This window comes from Rousettus aegyptiacus, unplaced genomic scaffold, assembly GCF_014176215.1.
Source record: "Rousettus aegyptiacus isolate mRouAeg1 unplaced genomic scaffold, mRouAeg1.p scaffold_m13_p_3, whole genome shotgun sequence".
NCBI lineage: Eukaryota > Metazoa > Chordata > Mammalia > Chiroptera > Pteropodidae > Rousettus > Rousettus aegyptiacus.
Genome location: NW_023416306.1, coordinates 110,299,389 through 110,318,413, shown reverse-complemented (window position 1 = coordinate 110,318,413; position 19,025 = coordinate 110,299,389). Strand labels below are relative to the sequence as shown.

The 19,025-nt window shown below is 32.9% G+C and overlaps 1 protein-coding gene across 1 annotated transcript in view; it reads left to right on the top strand.

The window, feature by feature from the left end:
- The window catches only part of AQR (aquarius intron-binding spliceosomal factor), an 85,915-nt gene that overhangs the window by 47,348 nt on the left and 19,542 nt on the right, over positions 1-19,025 (top strand). Inside the window, exons 18-26 of the mRNA XM_016139606.2 lie at positions 1,172-1,339; positions 2,690-2,859; positions 6,074-6,315; positions 7,918-8,064; positions 8,787-8,856; positions 10,263-10,373; positions 12,885-12,994; positions 15,099-15,234; positions 17,824-18,033. Coding sequence (XP_015995092.2) covers positions 1,172-1,339; positions 2,690-2,859; positions 6,074-6,315; positions 7,918-8,064; positions 8,787-8,856; positions 10,263-10,373; positions 12,885-12,994; positions 15,099-15,234; positions 17,824-18,033 — 1,364 coding nt within the window. The remainder of the gene's footprint in view (positions 1-1,171; positions 1,340-2,689; positions 2,860-6,073; positions 6,316-7,917; positions 8,065-8,786; positions 8,857-10,262; positions 10,374-12,884; positions 12,995-15,098; positions 15,235-17,823; positions 18,034-19,025) is intronic.

Sequence of the window (19,025 nt, the reverse complement as noted above, 5' to 3'; positions counted from 1 at the left end):
ATGTCCACAGTAAAATGATCTGCTTTAGGAGGGAACAGGCAATCATCCCTCAGTGATGCCAAAAAGTGACATTGGTAGGAACTAAATTACTTCTCAGACCCACTTTTTTGGCTCTAACACTTAGAAGTTTTAATGAGTTGTGGAGATCAGAAGTCATACAGGCAGTACAACTCGCATAGTGAACAGTTCCCCTTGGTTCTCATTGCTTCTCTTGCCTCTTTGCATAGAATTTGAGAATTAAACATTATTATTATTATGAATCAGTTATTATTTCTAGCCACACTCAAAACCCACTCCACATTGAAACAAATCAGAATGATCTCAATACTATTAGCTACACACTCACATTTGATTTAGTTATATATCTTGCTACAAGGTTATTAGCAAGCAGACTATTTAAATTTGCATTTATGTCATACACTAACAAAATCGAATCAGAAAAAAAAGAAGAAAAGTAATATAACATTATATGCTGTAATTTTATGTCCCTTATCTTCCACTGTCTACTTTTAATATAGCTGAGGAATGAAGTTGAATCCAATTTTTAGTCAAATAACTGAGAAGCCATGGACTTTGGCAGAGAAGTCTTTTGCTTGACAGTCACTTATAAAAATTTTCAGTATTTGCCAACTGAAACTACATATTATCATTCTTCTCAAAAAGATATCTGTAAACAATGCTTTTGTGCCTTGATGAATTTTTCTTGAGTTGACCTTTTTTTGGTAAAATACTGTTAGACTGTTGTTGCAGTGACTGATGGATAGTTTAAACTGATGTTAGAAACCTGCTAAATATGATGTAGATGGATTATATGCCAACTATATTTTTGGTTACTTATTAGGAATGTTAAAAATAAGAATGATGACGAGCATCCAATTTTGGAGCTGTAGCCTGACTTGGAGGACTTATTCAGTAATGTATTCATGGCATAGAAGTTTCCAATTTTAAAATATAAAAAGAAACTTTCATTTTAATTGTTGCTATCAAACAGTGAGTATTAGAGATTATTTAAAAAAAACCCATAATTGTATTACAATGCAAATATAATCATTGATCACCTTTGATATTTTAAATGTTTATATCTCTATTCTGAAGATAAAAGGAACAGAATTTGCAAAAGACTAAAAATAATGATTTTCTAATAAGTGAAAATGTCTTTATGTTTTACCAGGCCTTCGTAAGCATGATGTGTGCTTTTTAGTTACCGTGCGTCCCACAAAACCTTATGGTACCAAGTTTGACCGTAGGAGACCTTTTATTGAGCAGGTTGGACTGGTTTATGTCAGAGGCTGTGAAATCCAGGGCATGCTGGATGATAAAGGACGTGTCATTGAAGATGGTATGATGATCTATATTTTTGAAAGAGTATATATACATGATAAATTCCTTTTCCTTTATCCTTTTTGCACCTTAGGTAATATTTTTAGTTGTTTTATATACTAAATCAACACAAAGGATATTATATAAAATATGTAGAGTACTGATCACCCAGTTTTAGAAATAAATAATATGATCTCTAAACTTCTATCTTAGAAGTGGAAAGGACAAGATATTTTGAAATCACCGTGTTTAAAACTTTTCCTTTTTTAATACTTTATAATATTGCTTTTGAAAAACCTGAGAACACCTTTTATAGGTCAGTGATATATTTGCCTAAATTTTCCGTCTTAAGTTTTACTGGATTTGATTCATTGTAACAGTGGTTCTCAATTGGGAACAGCACTACCCTGCGCTTTGAAGTGTATAGTGGTATTTACATTGCCAGATGCCTGGGGTGGGGCAGGGGTCGGGGATGATGAGCTATTGCAATTTGATGGGCGGGGACCAGAGATGCCAAGCATGTAAACAACTGTCTTGTAGAAGGGAGTATTCTGCATGGGATGTCAGAATTACCCCCTTTAGAAACATTTCCTTATAGGGTTCATCAGCGCTTTAAGTTCTTAGGCTTATCACTAATTGCTCTATGAAATTCTTATGTTATCCTGACTTTTTGGTAATATTTCCTATTAAGTCATAACTTCATCCATGTCCAGTGCTTATTTTACAATCCGTTTATTAAACTTCTCTCAGAACTTAAGTTAGCTTCTATCATCCGTGATTTCAAGATCATACCATTACTAAAGTGCTGATAATTAGGCCAGTCTTATCACTAAAAAAATGAAAAATAAGAAGAGGGAATGAAAATTGTTGGAATAAACATAAGACCACATAATGTGACCAGAGTTGGAGGTGTAAGACAAAAAGAGGGGGCAAAGCCTCTGAGTTTTCAGCCATTAGTATATAAAATTTCCTTTTATATGGAAGGACAAAAAGAGTGATGAGCCGAGTAATAACTATATGTAAGGCAATAAGTAATATGAGCTACGAGTGACTCACAGAAGTAAAGTTTTTTGACTTCTATGGCTTATATTTTATTTGAGAACATACACAAGTAATTGCAGTTCATGGCATTGCATCATAAACATTCTGTAACTGTTCTTGGAAGAAATAATAAGAATGAGAGAAAGGAGAAAATATTTTTGGCTTCTTGGAATTTGAAATTGGTAAGTGGAAAGCATTTTAGTCAAAGGAATGGTTGGAGTCAAGTCTGGACAGTTTACTCATCATTTCTAGAAAAGGAATAGTGCTAACTGACATTGATATTTGAAAAGTATACATTTCATTTAACAAACTTTTAAAAAATGTTTAGGACCTGAACCCAGACCCAATCTTAGAGGAGAGTCAAGAACATTTAGAGTATTTTTGGATCCAAACCAGTATCAACAGGATATGACCAATACTATACAAAATGGAGCAGAAGATGTATATGAAACCTTCAATATAATAATGAGGAGAAAACCAAAAGAAAATAACTTTAAGGTAATTTGGGGGCTATATAACTAAAAGTACTATGTCATAATTTGAATAACTGTTAAGATATAAACACTTAAATACTAGGTTTAAAAATGATTTGTTAAGAAAATAATGATTACTGCTTCTGATTCTAAACTTTTCTCTGAAATTCTTAACATATAGATTAAATATAAAAACTTAAGGAAATTTATTTACTACATATATTTTGTTTTTTGTTGAATTTAGAAACTTAGCGTCCTTCCTTGCTTTTTGTATATTAGATACTCAGTTTATGCCCCTGTACGAGGTAAAGAAAACATTTTGTTTATTTGTTTACTGGGAATTCTTTTTAAAATCAAAAGTAGGTGTACTTCCATATCACTTTAAGAATACTGCTGTGGACACTTGGAGCTCTGGACTACTCTATCATATAATGTATTTATACGTTACTCATTGGTGAGAAAATGGAGGTTTGGGGGCTAGAGAGTTTTACTTTTATAACTTTGTGGAAGTAGTTTTAGTAAAAGGTTTTACTCTTTAAATTATTATTTGAAACTATATTATCAAAGTTAAACATTGAGCAATTCTTGTATTTAATAACAGTAGCTTTTGCACAAGTGCCTTTCTCTCCCAAACAGAGTGCTTCTTAAACATGATTTTAATACCTTTTTTACCCGTTATTGTGATTAAAAAAAGAAAACTTCATATGCAAAGAATTTCCACATCTCAGCCTGTTGAAGACAAAACAGTGGAAGTGTTCTCAATTTCTTTTGTCTCATGCTCCACATCTAATTCATCAGTCAGTCTGATTAGCTCACCACCTCCACTGATGCCATGTCCAATACACCTTCATCCCTGCTTCTATTTTTGACTGCCTCCCCCAAGGTATAACTGAATGTCAGTTATACCTTGGTACCCCTGTTCATCACCATAATGGTTTCCCATCACAGTAGAAAGTCGTTACCGTAATTAATCCAGGTGGCCCTTTCATCATCTATCTTCTGGCTACCTCTCCAACATCATTTTCTAATACTTTTCCCTCATTCACACCATACTGATCACACTGACCTTTTTGTTGTTCTTTAATAATCTAAGCCTTTACACATATGGTTGCATCTACCTAGGCAGTTTTCTCCCAGGTGTTAACTTGGTTTGTTCCTTCACTTTACATGGGCAACTCTGTTTAAATGTTACCTCCTCACAGTGTAAATATATATACGTGTTACTGGTAAAATGTACAACTGAAACTTACTGGATTTCATTAACCAATGTCACCATTAAAAAAAAATAATTAATTAAAGAAAATATGTTACCTCCTAAGAGAAGTTCTCTGGCAACCTTGTCTAAAGTAACAGCTTTCATTCTCACCATTCTTTATCCATTTTATTTTCCCTTTATGATACCTAATGATTATATATTCATTATTTCTCTGACATTAGAATGCAATGTAAAAATAAACTTATGATTACACTCTTTGTTTTGTTTCTCAGAATGAGTCAGTTTACAAAAATGAAATGTTTCTTATATTTATTCCTTTGACTATTATATTTAATGCCTATTGTGTGTCTGGAATTGTACTGTTATATGGAGCTAATAAAGATGAGTAAGAGACGCTTATACCTTTAGGGTCCATAGACCACTAATAAGGGAAGTTAGAAATATAGACAAATAACTACCATGAAAGCTCAGAAGGTGCCAAAAGCCATAAGAAAGATGGAGATAAAAGTGTCATGGACATTCAAAAGAAACATTCAGGTTCTGATCCAAGGAAAAGGAGGAATGATTAACTTGGCTGTGTTTGGGAAAGGAAGAATGCTCTTTTGATAAATTTGGTATTTCATTATATACCTGGGCAGCAGCCCTCATTTATCTCCCCTCTCTCTTTCTGTTTGTGAAGCCCGTCCTGATCTTTACTTCTTGCCTGAATAGTTGCCCCCAATAGCCTCCTCTGTCTCTACTCCTTTTCTCCTCATAGTCACCGTTCACCTGTTTTTCATTTCTTCCACTGATATTTCACTCTGCTTCTCAAAACATTTCTGCAATGTTACATTAATGATGATATAAATCAAAGCTTTTTCACAAATTCTTTACTTGAGTTAAACTGTTATGCCGCTTTCCTTCATGAAACCTTTCCTAGTATCAAGTGTTTCCTACATCCATTTCTCACCTACCTCGAACTGTGTTCCTATTGTATTTTATAATATTCTTTTCTATTTGCCACATTTTGCTCCTTTGTATCATTGTTATCTCTCTACTAGAATCATAATTATTTATCAGTTTACTCATCTCACCCTTAAACTGTCCTAGATCCCTGCTCATGGAAATTATATTCTAGTGGGGATTAGATAGGTGATAAACAAGTAACCCAGTATATGAATAAGAATTGCAAGTAGTGATAAGTGCAAAAAAATAAAACAAGGCAATGTGATAAGAGTGTGGTTAACAAAATTATCCTGTTATTTTTGTTATCCTATTGGATTGTTTAGCATTTGTGAAATAAAAATGGCTAGTTTGGTTATTTTATCCTTTTAATAGCCTAGCCTTCTGATTCCGTTTGTGGAATAGATCATTTTGTTGAAAGAATTATTGGAAAGTATAAGAATTGGCCTTGGCTTTTAATAATTACTTTTGACTGTGTAGATATTAACTACTGTAATGACCTTTTATTGTAATCCTGATTCTTTCATCCTGCAATTTTATTTGACATTTCATTTATATCATTTTCACATTTTTAAAATTTTTTATTTCTAACAATGCCAATTTTAATATTTCTAAATTGTGATGTGTTTCACAGTCAAGGCACACATGAATGTGCTTCTGGTTGTGTGTGTTCTTAGCATAGAGGAACAGTGGAATAAGAGGGGAAAAACTCTGGTCGTTCCTAAGAAAGCATTTTCTTTAAGGGTTTTTTCTATGCTTCTTGCTATTGTGTGGACCTGATTGGATTTTCATCCTACCCAACAGAAGTCAAGTGGCAAACTCATTTATGACATTCTGTGTAAATGAACTCCTAACGGATAAACTGTTCTTGCTAAGTTTGGTCTTTTGTTTAACTCAGTGTATGGTATCAGCTGAAAATATAGCTGTTGATTCAGTCTGGCCAAACACCTGTCAGCAGAAAATAGCTTCTTACCCTGAAACACATGGGAATTCTGGATTAGTGTGGCCAGCTCTGCATTCCATTGAAGTGCAAATGTTTGAGATGTCTTGACACAATCTTTTTCTGTCCTTTTACTGACAGGCTGTGCTGGAGACTATTCGGAACCTGATGAATACTGACTGTGTGGTACCTGACTGGCTGCACGATATCATTTTAGGTTATGGGGATCCAAGTAGTGCACATTATTCAAAAATGCCCAATCAGATTGCCACTCTTGATTTCAATGATACATTTCTCTCCATTGAGCATTTGAAAACCAGCTTTCCTGGTCATAATGTTAAAGTAACTGTGGATGACCCAGCTCTACAGATACCCCCTTTCAGGTAAAGTCAGGCTTTCTGTAGGCAGTCTGAGGCCTACAGAAAGCTTTGAGTAGCATATCTGGATTTTGTTTGGGCCGTCTTTATTTTCACCATATAATCACTGGGGTAAAATTATTTTATTTGACTCTATTTTTCCTTCTTTGTATAATAGCTATTTTAAGACTACAATAAAAATAGTGTCATCAGTAAATGCTTGTTGTCTGAAAAGTACTATATAAATATATTTACAGCATTTACTAAAGAAATAGTAATATGCTATATTTCCTAATTAGTATACCTAGCCATGTAATTTTGAACATGTTTTCAGGAAAATACTTTTAACTTTGCTTGCTTTCACAAATTTGAAATACTTACAATAATTGTATTTGACGTTAAAGGAGCTTTAATTTTAAATTTGAGTAGAAGTAGAACAAAGTAGCCGAAGCACTGATTGTTGTTTCCTGATTTCCATATAAAGATTAGTGGTAATACACTCAATACCCCTATGGCTGGTAGCAAAGTGTTTACTTTCTTGTTTGGAAATTAGAACATACAGCTTTTAATTGACTATCGAATATAAATATAATAATTTAACATATTAAAAACATGTATCCTTTTAACATCCATACCTTGTCTTCCTCCTGTTAATAGCAAAATCATTCTTCTAGTCACCCCGTCTTAAAATCTCAGCGTTTTACTACCATAACTCTTGCTGTGTCTTATAGATTCTGTCTTAAGTGTGCTTTTTTTTTTTATGTCATTCCTGACTGCTACCTCTCTAGACCCTCAACACCTTCAGTCTGTATGTTGGCAGTGTCTTCCCTGCCTGTTTCCTCCCTTCAACCCATTTTGTGATTTACTGGTAGAGTCCATTCAAATCCCTAACTAAAAAGCTGATTTTTCCGTTGCTTATCAAAATAATGACCTCTTAGCCTTTTTGGTTCTTAGCCTTTGTGGTGTGTGGGGATGGGGAATATATTATCTGTCCTTTCAGAATGGGAAGAAAGACTGGAAAAAGTGCACACACAGAATTAACTTGTTTAGTTTAATTTTAGAGTAGTCATTGATTTCCCCAGGTACCTATGGGGAGGTGTCTCTTGAGGAATCCCTGACCGCAGGCTGAGAACTTCTGCTTTAAAGGCTTGATATTCCAAAGGTGTCATAACAAGGAGCCAGCTTTTTTCTCCAGCCTATTTTTTCTTATTGTATCTTACTCTCCAACAAAACCAGCTACTTGTACTTGAACCTCTGCCATTACTTCTTTCTTCTTGGAATATCTTCCATCCTATGTTTGTCTGTCTAAATTCTTAGAAACACATCTTAGATGCCACCTTTCCCATGACACTTTTCTCATTAAATGAAGGACAATGTGTAGAATACTTTATGGTACCTGTGACATAAGATAAAATGTTTTTTCTTTCATGCTCACGTAATCAAATGACTTTATAATATGAATGACCTTTATACACGTCTTACAGCTTTTAAATCTTTTTTCAAAATTTATGTACAAATAGTGAGTTCCTTTAGGCCATAAATGTTTTTTACTGATCTGATTATCTTCTATACAATGTCATGCACAAGATGGGTACTTTGTAAAAATTAACAAAGGTTTTGGTTTTGTAGGATAACTTTTCCAGTAAGAAGTGGAAAAGGGAAGAAAAGGAAAGATGCAGATGGTGAAGATGAAGACACTGAAGAGGCAAAGACCTTAATTGTTGAACCTCATGTTATTCCTAATAGGGGTCCTTATCCTTACAACCAACCCAAACGGTAATTTTACTGTCTGTGCTAATTGTAATGATGAATAGTAATTTTTTGATTCTTTTAAAAAACCAGGAAACTTCTGTCACTATACATACGTCTGTCAGCTGGCTGAATAGCTCAGACTTTTTTGGACATTCCATAGTCATATTTCAAAAAGAAACATTTTCAGGTACTATAAGAAATATTAGAGGGCTACCTTAATTTGAACACAGCATTCTTACTTCATGGCCATATGTCACATACAGCAGCTACCCTTATGCATATGTGCCGTAACTAATAAAGTTGTATTATGTCTGGTATTAGATTTGGAACTAGAACTTTGACACTCCAAAATGAGGTCTGGGATGGGCTCAGTGTGTTAAAAAAAATAACTGTAGTTTTTTCACAAGATTCAGTTTTTATTGGTCTATGGAAGTGTACGGGTAAAGAGTCATTCAGAAGAGATTGGTTCAGTCATATAAAATATAAAAGTTCTACAGAGCTGCTGTACAGCGTTGTACTTATAGTTAACAATACAACAAAACTGCACTGTACATTTAAATTTTGTTAAGAGAGCATATTTCATGTGTGTTTTTTACCCCCCCCCCCCCACACACACACGGTGATGGAATAGAGAAGAAATTGGGAGAATAGGGACAAATGCAGAACAGATGTTTATTGGTCTAAATTTTTACTAAATGTCATTCATCTGTATTACGAACCAACTTTTCATTTATTCTTATTTGCAGTAATACAATCCAGTTCACTCATACACAGATAGAGGCCATCCGAGCTGGAATGCAGCCTGGGCTGACTATGGTAAGAGAATTATTGTTCTACATGTTGTCATGTGGATTTAGACTATAAATAAGCATCAGATTTTTGTATGGATATGGAGATCTTGATACTCATTTCAGTGTTCATAAATAAAGTTTTATTAGACCATAGCTATGGCCATTTGTTAATGTATTGCTTATGGCTGCTTTTGTGCTACATCAGCAGAATTTAAATATTCGCAGCAGACATTGTATGGGCCACAAAGCCTCAAATGCTGACTTGCTAGCCCTTTACAGAAAGTGCTGACAACTGATTTAGAAGTGTGTTTAATATTCAGGTTTTTGGAGATTTTTCTGTCATCTTCCAGTTACTGATTTCTGGTGTAAGTTCATTATGGTCAGAGAACATACTTTATATGATTTCAACTTTTTAAAAAATGAGTTGAGATTTGTTTTATGGCCCAGGATATGATTTCTCTTGGTGAATATTCCATTTGCACTTGAAAAGAATGTGTATTCTGTTGTTTTTGTGATAGAGGAGTGTCCTGTTGAGTCCGTTAGATTTATTTGGTCGATGGTATTGTTCTATGCTTTTCTGTCCTTGCTGATATTCCACCTAGTATTTCGTTGATTACTGAGAGAAGAGTATTGAAGTCTCCAACTATAATTATTTGTCTTTTTCTCCTTTCAGTTCTGTCAATTTTTGCTTTACATATTTTAAAGCTTCGTGGATGTGTACATACATACTCAGAGTTATTAATGTCTTCTCGGTGAATTGATGCTTTTATCGTTATGTAATATATCTCTAATTCACCTTAATTCTTCAAAGATATTTTCACTGGACATATACTTCTCCATTGACCTTCTTTCAACACTTTAAAAATGTTATTCCCCTTACTTCTGACTTTCATGGTTTCTGATGAGAAATCCACAATCATTTGAAACATCCTTTTGCTATGTAATGTATCATTTTTCTCTGGTTGCTATTAATATTTTTTCTTTGTCTTTAATTTTCAACAACTTAATTATGATGTATCTAGGCTTAGATTTCTTTCGGATTCTGTTCAAAGTTCGCTGAGCTTGAATCTGTTGATTTATAATGTGCCAGATGGGGAAAGTTTTCATCCATTATTTTTTCAAAGACTTTTTCTATATTGTACATTTTTACTCTCTTTCTAGGACTTTAGTGATATGAATGTTAGACCTTTTAGTATTGCCCATAGATTCATGAGGCTCTGTTTCTTACTTGTTTTAATCTGCTTTTTCCTGCTTGTTGTTTAGTTTGGGCGATTTCTATTGATGTGTCTTAAAGTTCGTTGACACCGTCCTGTTCATTATGCTGTTGAACTCATCCAGCAGATTTTTAAATTTGTTTCATCTTTCAGTTTTATAATTTCCATTTTCTAACAATGTGCTTAGTAGTTTCCTATGTGCTCATCTCCTTTTCAGGTTGTGGGCCCACCAGGTACAGGAAAAACAGATGTGGCGGTTCAGATCATATCCAATATCTACCACAATTTTCCAGAGCAGAGGACTCTGATTGTTACTCATTCCAATCAGGTGAGAAGAGTGAGTGAGTGAGTGAGTGAGTGACTGAAAGAGAGAGAGGGAGAGAGAGAATGAACGCATGCACCCATGTATAGAATGGACCTGAGGGGACGGTAAAAAAAGAGCAGAGACTGCATGAAAGGACAATGGAGATTTCTGCTTGTATGGTAACCTGATTGTAGTTATACAATACAAGACAAAGCTGATGAGTTATTGAGTTATTCTTGGATTATGACCAGACTATATTGAGGAAAATATAAAAACAATCTTATATTTCTAATTGAGGGGGTCATATTGTTGAAAAACTAAGAAGAATATTTGGATATGTAGTCAAATATTTAGATTAAATTAAATTGCCTCCTCCCATCTTCTGTGCTAAGCTAGAGCTTTTACTTTGATATCAAAATATTAACCCTGAGTAGTAACATTGTTCTGCTACTAGAATGAATATTCCTAAAAGACTGGGTCTAAACTATATTAATACTGTATTGTATTTTAAATCTTTATGAAATATACATATGAATATATTACTTGGAAGGGCTATTTTTAGGTTCAATATATAAGGCTTTATAAACAGTTAAAATAGTAAAAAGAAACTCCTTTCTTGTCAGTAATGGCTAAAAAATTATCTTTACCTCTATCTGTGTGTTACCTCTATATCTATGGTAGTTCTGAAGCTGTCACTATCATAGAAATGAAGAACAAGTAACATTAGCTCTCACATGAAACGTGATAGGCAACTCTCAGAACATGCTGAAACATCGTATGAAACTTGCATGGTAGTCTAAACCTCTGAAGGTATTTATTTTCTCTGAACACATATTAATGACGGTGATTTCAGTTTGACTAGTTCTATAAAAGATTTAGTCTACAAAGAAGCACTGGGTTTTTAGAATACTAAATTCCAGTTATCATCAACTTTTAATCTGTAGGTTTTAAAATGAATACTATCCTGTTTATTCACTTACCATGTTTTTATGTCTTTGAAGTTTATAAGTCATAGTGGCATGTATTAAAATTGTGTTGGGGGAGGATCGATTGAGACTATCTTGATAAAAGAAACAAATTGTGTATATTTTTTGTCTATTTAATGTAACTTAGTCTGTAATAATTTTTTCTATTTGCAAATTCTTATTAGAGTGAATAATCACTATTTCATGTGTTACTGTTTTAACACAGTATTTTTTAGTAAGTTTTGTCATAACTTGATAATGACTTTCTATAGTATCCTCTACTAATAGACTGGTATAGCACAATTTTAGAGAAGATTATTTTGCAAAAATAGCCAAGGACTTCATTGTTTGCTAAGGCCTTTTTTGATCCTTTGAAAATAAAATCGTCCTCTTTGATGTCTATCAAATCATTGATTTTTCACAACTGTGTCATTTGCCTGACCTTGATTTGCTTATATAATTCAAGCAGTTCTCCAACATCACTCTAATTTACAATGAAATCATGCAGTTTTTTTTCTGAGATTGCAGTGTGTGCATATTTTTTGCCCTCTAAATCTGTATGGTTCCTGAGTTTGGATAGCAAAAGTTTAGATAGTGAGTAATGTGATGTGGTCTGAACTGTTGGGTCTCATGTTTTGAATGGAAAGTATTAAGAGTTTGGACAGCAGGCAATTTTTTTGTTGTTGTAATTTATGTTTATCTCTTCAGTTTCTAAGCTCTAATTGCTTGAATTTTGATAACAAAAAAATACTTATACTCACCTTATATATAACCTGGATGTTTACGAGACTGGACGTTGACTTATGGGTAGGGTTAGACTGATGGTAAATTAGGAGAGATATCTGAATGGGAGCTAATTTTTAAATGTCTTTATTAGTGTATCTTCTCATGCTATGAAACTTGCCTCTCTTCAAAAGCTTGTAACTGCAGATATTCAGATAAAGAATACTAAGATTTAAGGAAACCCTGAGTATTTCACAAGTGACTTCTGAATGGCTTTCATCAGAAGAATTTATGATGAGTGCTCTGCCCATCATTGAATAGAGATCTTTCGACTTTTAGCCAAAAGTTTGAATGATGCACTCTACCTTTCAGTCTGTGGTTCTCTTGATATATTTTACTTCCACACTCACCACCTGCGAGTCCTTCTCCACCACAAAAACTTTTCAGTTCTTTATAATTCATGGAAACTCTTTTGAGTGAAATGAAACTTGATGTGGTTATTAGTTCTTTTAGTAATTGTTACTACTTGGGGAAAGTTGAAACTGGGCCAGAACCTCTCTTTTCATAAATTAGAAGCAGAGATTTAATGGTTAGGTAATTTTTATGATTTCTAATTACTGATTTGGCTAAATATTCACAGGCAGAAATATCAGAATTCAATAACAATGTTTTATTTAAATTGTAAATTGCCTTAATGTGTTTCCTTTTGTGTTTCAATAAAAGAATGTTTGATTCCTCTCTGACTGAGCATTGCTAATTCTTTCTATACTTCTGAGTGATTTTGTTACTTTTAAAGAAGTATCTAATCTTTAAAACTCACCACCATCCTTTTTGTTTTATGCTTCAGGCCCTGAACCAGTTGTTTGAAAAAATCATGGCTTTAGACATTGATGAGCGCCACCTCCTGCGTCTTGGTCATGGAGAAGAAGAGCTGGAGACAGAGAAAGATTTCAGCAGGTGAAGAAATGGGGATGAGTTTTGAAACAGTGTATAAAAGAATGTTTAACCTTTTTTTTCTTGACTAAATGATTAATTCAGTTTAATTCTGAAAGGTTCTAGGATAACCTACTTAGACGATAGATTGACCTAAAAGTCTAGTCTGATCTTCCTCAGGTCGTTTTGTGAGTTTATGCCATTTTTCCTCAAGCATGCAATTATTTCAATGAACAGATTTACCTTATTCATTTTAAAATTGCAGATTGCAATTTGCTTTCTGTTTCTTAAGGTAATGTTTAATGTTGCCAAATTCAAATCATACAAGTTTGCATGATTCCTTTTCACATTTCATCCAATCATTTAATTTGCATGTATTTTAGGCACCAATTAGGAAGTTGATTCACTTAATGAAGTACAATTAAAGATTAATTATAGGATAATCTTTGGGGTTGTAAGTATTGTTTCAGGTACTTATTGCCAGATTCACTAAATTTTATGTTTAATATTACAGATTGTGAAAGTGACTAACATTTTATCATTCAGATTTCTTCTATTAATATTTTGTTTTTTTCCTTCGCAGTTACTTTATAGTAGCTCATTTTATTTATATTTAAATCCATTTTTAAAACATAGTTTTAGACAATAGGCCTAATTAACAACTGCACACATTTAATATTTAATACTGCCTTTGGCTATGAACATGACTATTGACCATAGACATCAAAAGACCTAAAAGAATGTTGAATTATCATGTGCTTGGTCAATTGGGCATATTCTTTCATTTCTTTCCTTTTGTCGTAATTAAAAGAAAAATAGTGAATATTGTTTCACAATAAAAGTAATATAATTTTCCCTAAAGAAAATTTTTTAAATCTAGTGAGACAGTAGAGGGAGTGATCATTATTCTACTGCTCAAAATCAAGTGTTTGTTAGTCTTTTTAAAAAATAATCAGCTGTAATCATGTTGTTGTTCATAATTATATGCAGTTTTTTTTAAATTAGTAGAGTTTTTAAAGTATAATTTTAGTTCACAGAATAATTGAGCAAATATTATATAGAAAATTCCATTGTATGTTGCTTTTTAAATTCAACCTACGTCACAAGAGTTTTGGCATTTGATTATAAACTCTTTATAAACATTCCCAATTTTTTTCTCATTACCAAAGTGTTTATTATAGGAAAAGTTTTAAATTATTGATAAGCAAACAAAAAAGTTACCTAGTATAATGTTTATATCCTTCAAAGTTGGAAAATTTTTAAAAACATTGACCTTTTTCAAAACATAAAAACATCTCTTTTTTATTTTTGAACATTGCTTGCTGCTTTAAAGGTTAATCTCTGAACTCTGGAGCAGCCAGGAACATGACTTCATCCTTTGCCAAATCTTTAAACATGAGAAAAGCAGTGCAGTGTTTACACTATTATAATCTTTTTTTTTTTTTTTAAGTGTTAAAGGGTTGTTGTAGTAGGCACTTTGTTATGGTGGAAAGAGTATGTATAGACTTTGAGATCTTATTCTGGTTCCACTCCTCTTTTTCCTAATTATATGTCTGGGCCAGGTACTCTCCAAATTCTTTTTACTCATTCAGCAAATATTTATGAACCTACTAGGTTTGGATATCAAGCCACATGCTAGGATGACAAAGAATGGTCAAATACATTTTAACATTTCAAGCATTTAAAATGAATTTACTTTTATGATAGTATAAGACAGTAATACTCAAAACAGCTGATCTAAACTGTATGTTTTTTGGTCTGTGATGAGATGAACTAGCACCAGAATACGCTGTATTGTTTCCTTCTTTGTAAAGGTCTCGTTATAGGGGGAAAAAACGATAGCTGAATTAAATGGTGTATTTAGTGCTCTAGTTGATTTTCCTTCCTCACAGAACACTAACACATTTGCGGATTTGCACTGATCCATAGGGTACACTTTAAGTAGCTATGGTATAAAATAATCCAAGAACTAGTATTTATACTTAAATATAAACTTTGTTTTCTATGTTTTTTTCTATTTGGCCATTTATAGTTTCTATTATGATTTTCCTGAATATTTTGTTGACAGTTTCCTTGCAAGTCTCTTCATTACATAATTTTGCCTTTTTTGCTTAATTGAAATTTCTAGGTATGGAAGGGTTAATTATGTTCTGGCACGAAGAATAGAACTTTTAGAAGAAGTCAAGCGATTGCAAAAGAGTCTAGGGGTTCCAGGAGATGCTTCATATACTTGTGAAACTGCTGGCTATTTCTTCTTATATCAGGTAAGAGATTAAGAGGTTTTAAGTCATACTTCATTGTAATATGGTCTTCATTTGGAAACTGAGTTGGGTTCTTGATATCCTTCTCGAAAACTTATTTTTTTGGTGAGTAGACTAAAATACATACTATTACCAAAGCAGTATTTGTGAATGTTAAATGTTTGTGTTTCCTATAATCTTCAGTTTTCTTTGCTAGCCTTGTTTGATGGCTCATTCAGTGAAAGGTCAATGTTGATACTATTTAAATTTTTTTTATTTTTTCCTTCTTGCTATTGAAAAGTTTCTAGCCTTTTTCTTTTTTTCCATTACTGTAGAGGGATAACTAAATATTTTAGCTACCTAGTGTTAACAAAGTACAGTTTAGTAACTTTTACTGCACATATTAATCATATAATGAAATTATATGATTTCCAAAATAATTACGTTTTAGAATTATTATTATTTTTCATTGGTTTCAGGTATACAGTACATTGGTTAGACATTTGAATAGTCTATAAAATGATCCCCCTAATTGCTCCTTCTCTCTTCTGGTTTTCCACCTAGCAAGTATATTAATGCTAATTGCATTCCCTATGCTGTGCTCTGCATCCCCGTGACCATCTATCAACTACTAATTTGTATTTCTTTAACCCTTGACCCCATTCTTCCAGCCTCCCAACTCCCCGTCCCTTCTCTCCATCACCAAATTATCCTCTATATTTGTGTCAGTTTTTGATTAATTTGTTCTTTTTGTTCCTTAGATTCCGCATATAAGTGAAATCATATGATATTTATCTTTCTCTATCAGACTTATTTCACTAGCATAATAATCTCTGGGTCCATCCATGTCATTACAAATGGTAGGATTCCATTTTTTTTTAATGGCTGAGTAATATTCCAGTATATATGAATCATAACTTCTTTATCCAATCGTCTGTTGATGGGCACTTAGGTTGCTTCCATATCTTGGGTATTGTAAATTGTGCTGCCACGAATATTGGAGTGCATAGATCTTTACGAATTAACGTTTTGGTTTTCTTTGGATAAATCCCCAGAAGTGCAATTGCTGAGCCAAAAGGTATATCCATTTTTAATTTTTTGAGAAACCTCCAGCCTGTTTTCCATAGCGTCTGTACCAATTTGCAATCCCACCAACAATGTATGAGGGTCCCCTTTTCTCTGCATCCTCTTCAACACTGTTGTTCTTTGATTTATTGATGATAGCCATTTAGAATTAATTTTAAAGTAGGTGTTTAAGTTAACAATTCTTGTGACTTCAGTATAGAGGTATGCTTTTGTTTTCATTAGGATTAGTTTTTTTGGGTATGAAACCAATGAGAAAGCCAAATAAAATGAATAAAAATAAACTTTAACTTTAATAGTCAATTGGTTTACTAATAATTTTAAATGGACCAAGTCATAATCAAATAATGAACATTTTTGTACAACTTGTTCTCTTCATACTAATGTTACGTGTATATTTTAGATAGAAATCATAACTTTGAAGTTTTAAAATGTATGTATAAGAATGAGTTTATGCTGATTATAACTGGATACACAAACCAGTTGATTCGATTTAAAATGAGCAGATATTCTTGTTTCTTATGAAACAGAAGATATGCATCCTCTGGCAAAGTAGTCTGCATCAGACTCTATTTAGAACTTTGAATAATGGAGCAAATATCATTCTAAATGCATATTTGTCACAAAATAAAAATCACTAGGGTTTAAATGAAAACTACATTTAAAAGTAGGAGAAAGAATCTATAAATTATGGAGACTTAATTATGGGAAATATGAACTTGAGGCTTCACAATATAAATCAATAATTTTCAGCATGTAAGAATCACATTGGGGAAGTTGTTTAAAAGGAAATTCTCAAGCTCTATCCTCAGAGATTCTCTTTCAATAAGGGATGGCCTCCAGGAATCGACATTTTTATTTAGCTTCTCAGATATTCTGCCTGAGGACCACACTTTGAGAAACACTGAAGTTGAAACAGAAAAGACCTGAGAGAATTACAGAAATTGAAATTAATTAAAGGACTTTATGGTAGAAACATAGTTAACATTATACCAGAATATAACTGAATTGTATCACAAAAGTCTTAAAATAATTTTAGTATGTATACTCAGCTTAACCATAAGTTCTTTATAAATTTACTTAAGAGAATTGGAGAAAGGTCTGGGGGAAGGATTGACAAATGCCAAATTGATTAAAAAACTCCTAAAGCTGGACTTACCATATATGGGGAAAAACTAAGATTATGAAAAAATAAGGAATTTCTTTGTTTTAAGCATAATAATAAACTGTCTTGCGTATACATGGAGAATCTGAAAAATCTGCAATAAAGCCCCATGAGATCACCTTGTGGTTCTTTCCCATTTCTACTTTTTTTATTCAAAAGCCTTTTTTTCTACAATCTTAAAGGTTACTTTTAAAATAGAAGGGGAATCCCATTGGTGACTTCGATAAGAAATAGTTCCGTTGGTGCTTTTCTTTTCCTTTTTCTTTACCTAGCAGATCTTATTTTTGCTACATTTCTTTTTAGTTTTTCATTTAAAACATAGTAATTAGCTAGCAAATTTAACCTCAAGTGCCTTTTTCTTACAGGTGATGTCTCGTTGGGAAGAATATATCAGCAAAGTGAAAAATAAAGCTAATACATTGCCAGATGTTATGGAAGTCTCCACTTTCTTCCCTTTTCATGAATACTTTGCAAATGCCCCTCAACCCATTTTTAAAGGCCGATCTTATGAAGAAGACATGGAAATTGCTGAAGGATGTTTCAGGCATATTAAGAAAATCTTTACTCAGCTAGAGGTAAAGATTTTCATTTCCTTTAACTTTAAAGGTTTTAAATTTAATTGGTTTTTTATTTTAAGTGAAGTAAGTGAAATATTCAAATCTTAACAAACCAGATTGTTGCTTTTAAGTCAACTTACTGGAAATATTTATAGTTCTAGTTCGAGAAACAAGTAAAAATTAAGATATGAATTGAATACCCATTATCCTGGCTTTTCTGGTGTAAAAGTCAGAATATTTAAGAAAGGAACACTTCTATTAGGACATTCCACCATTGGTCTTTGAACTGGAATTTGAGACTGCCATATGGCCATTCTAAGTTTTTTATGCCTCTTGACTAGTAGACAAAAAGCGAGGTTACTGGTTAGCCAGGATGATTGATCCTGCTTGGTAAGGTGAAGTAAGAATCGCCACTACACAAAAGGGACAGAAATATGTCTGGAACCAAGGATCACCTGGATGCTTCCTCTTTCTCTCATTCCTTGTGGAAAACATTGGAAGATGATAGCTATCTGGTAAAGGGATCATATTCAAGCTCAAATTTCTCAGTAAAAAAGTTTAGTATTACTTTAGATAAAACGAGTGGAGACTTTGTCTCTTTTGTCTTTGTATCTTTTAGATGTGATTATATCCCTACTTCCTAGAACAGTATCTGTCACCTAGTAGATGTTTAGTAAGTATTGATACATGGTATAGATAGGTGGGTGGATGAATGCATGGTAGACACAAAATAATCAATACATAATATGATGATAATGAAAATTTAAGACCTGCAAAACAATATTATAGTATGCTTATAATTACATAAACAAAGTAAAAGAATAAAAACATATGGTAGTAGCTCTCTAGGGAGGAGGAGGGAAGAAGGATATGCTGTTACTTCACCTGTACTTATAATGTTTTAATTATGTAAAAAAAAAAAAACAAAAAAAATGTTTTAAAAAAGACCGAAGTAAGTATGATATAGTGTTCAGATAAAACTTGTCTGTTTGGGCTTGTTTGTTCCTCAC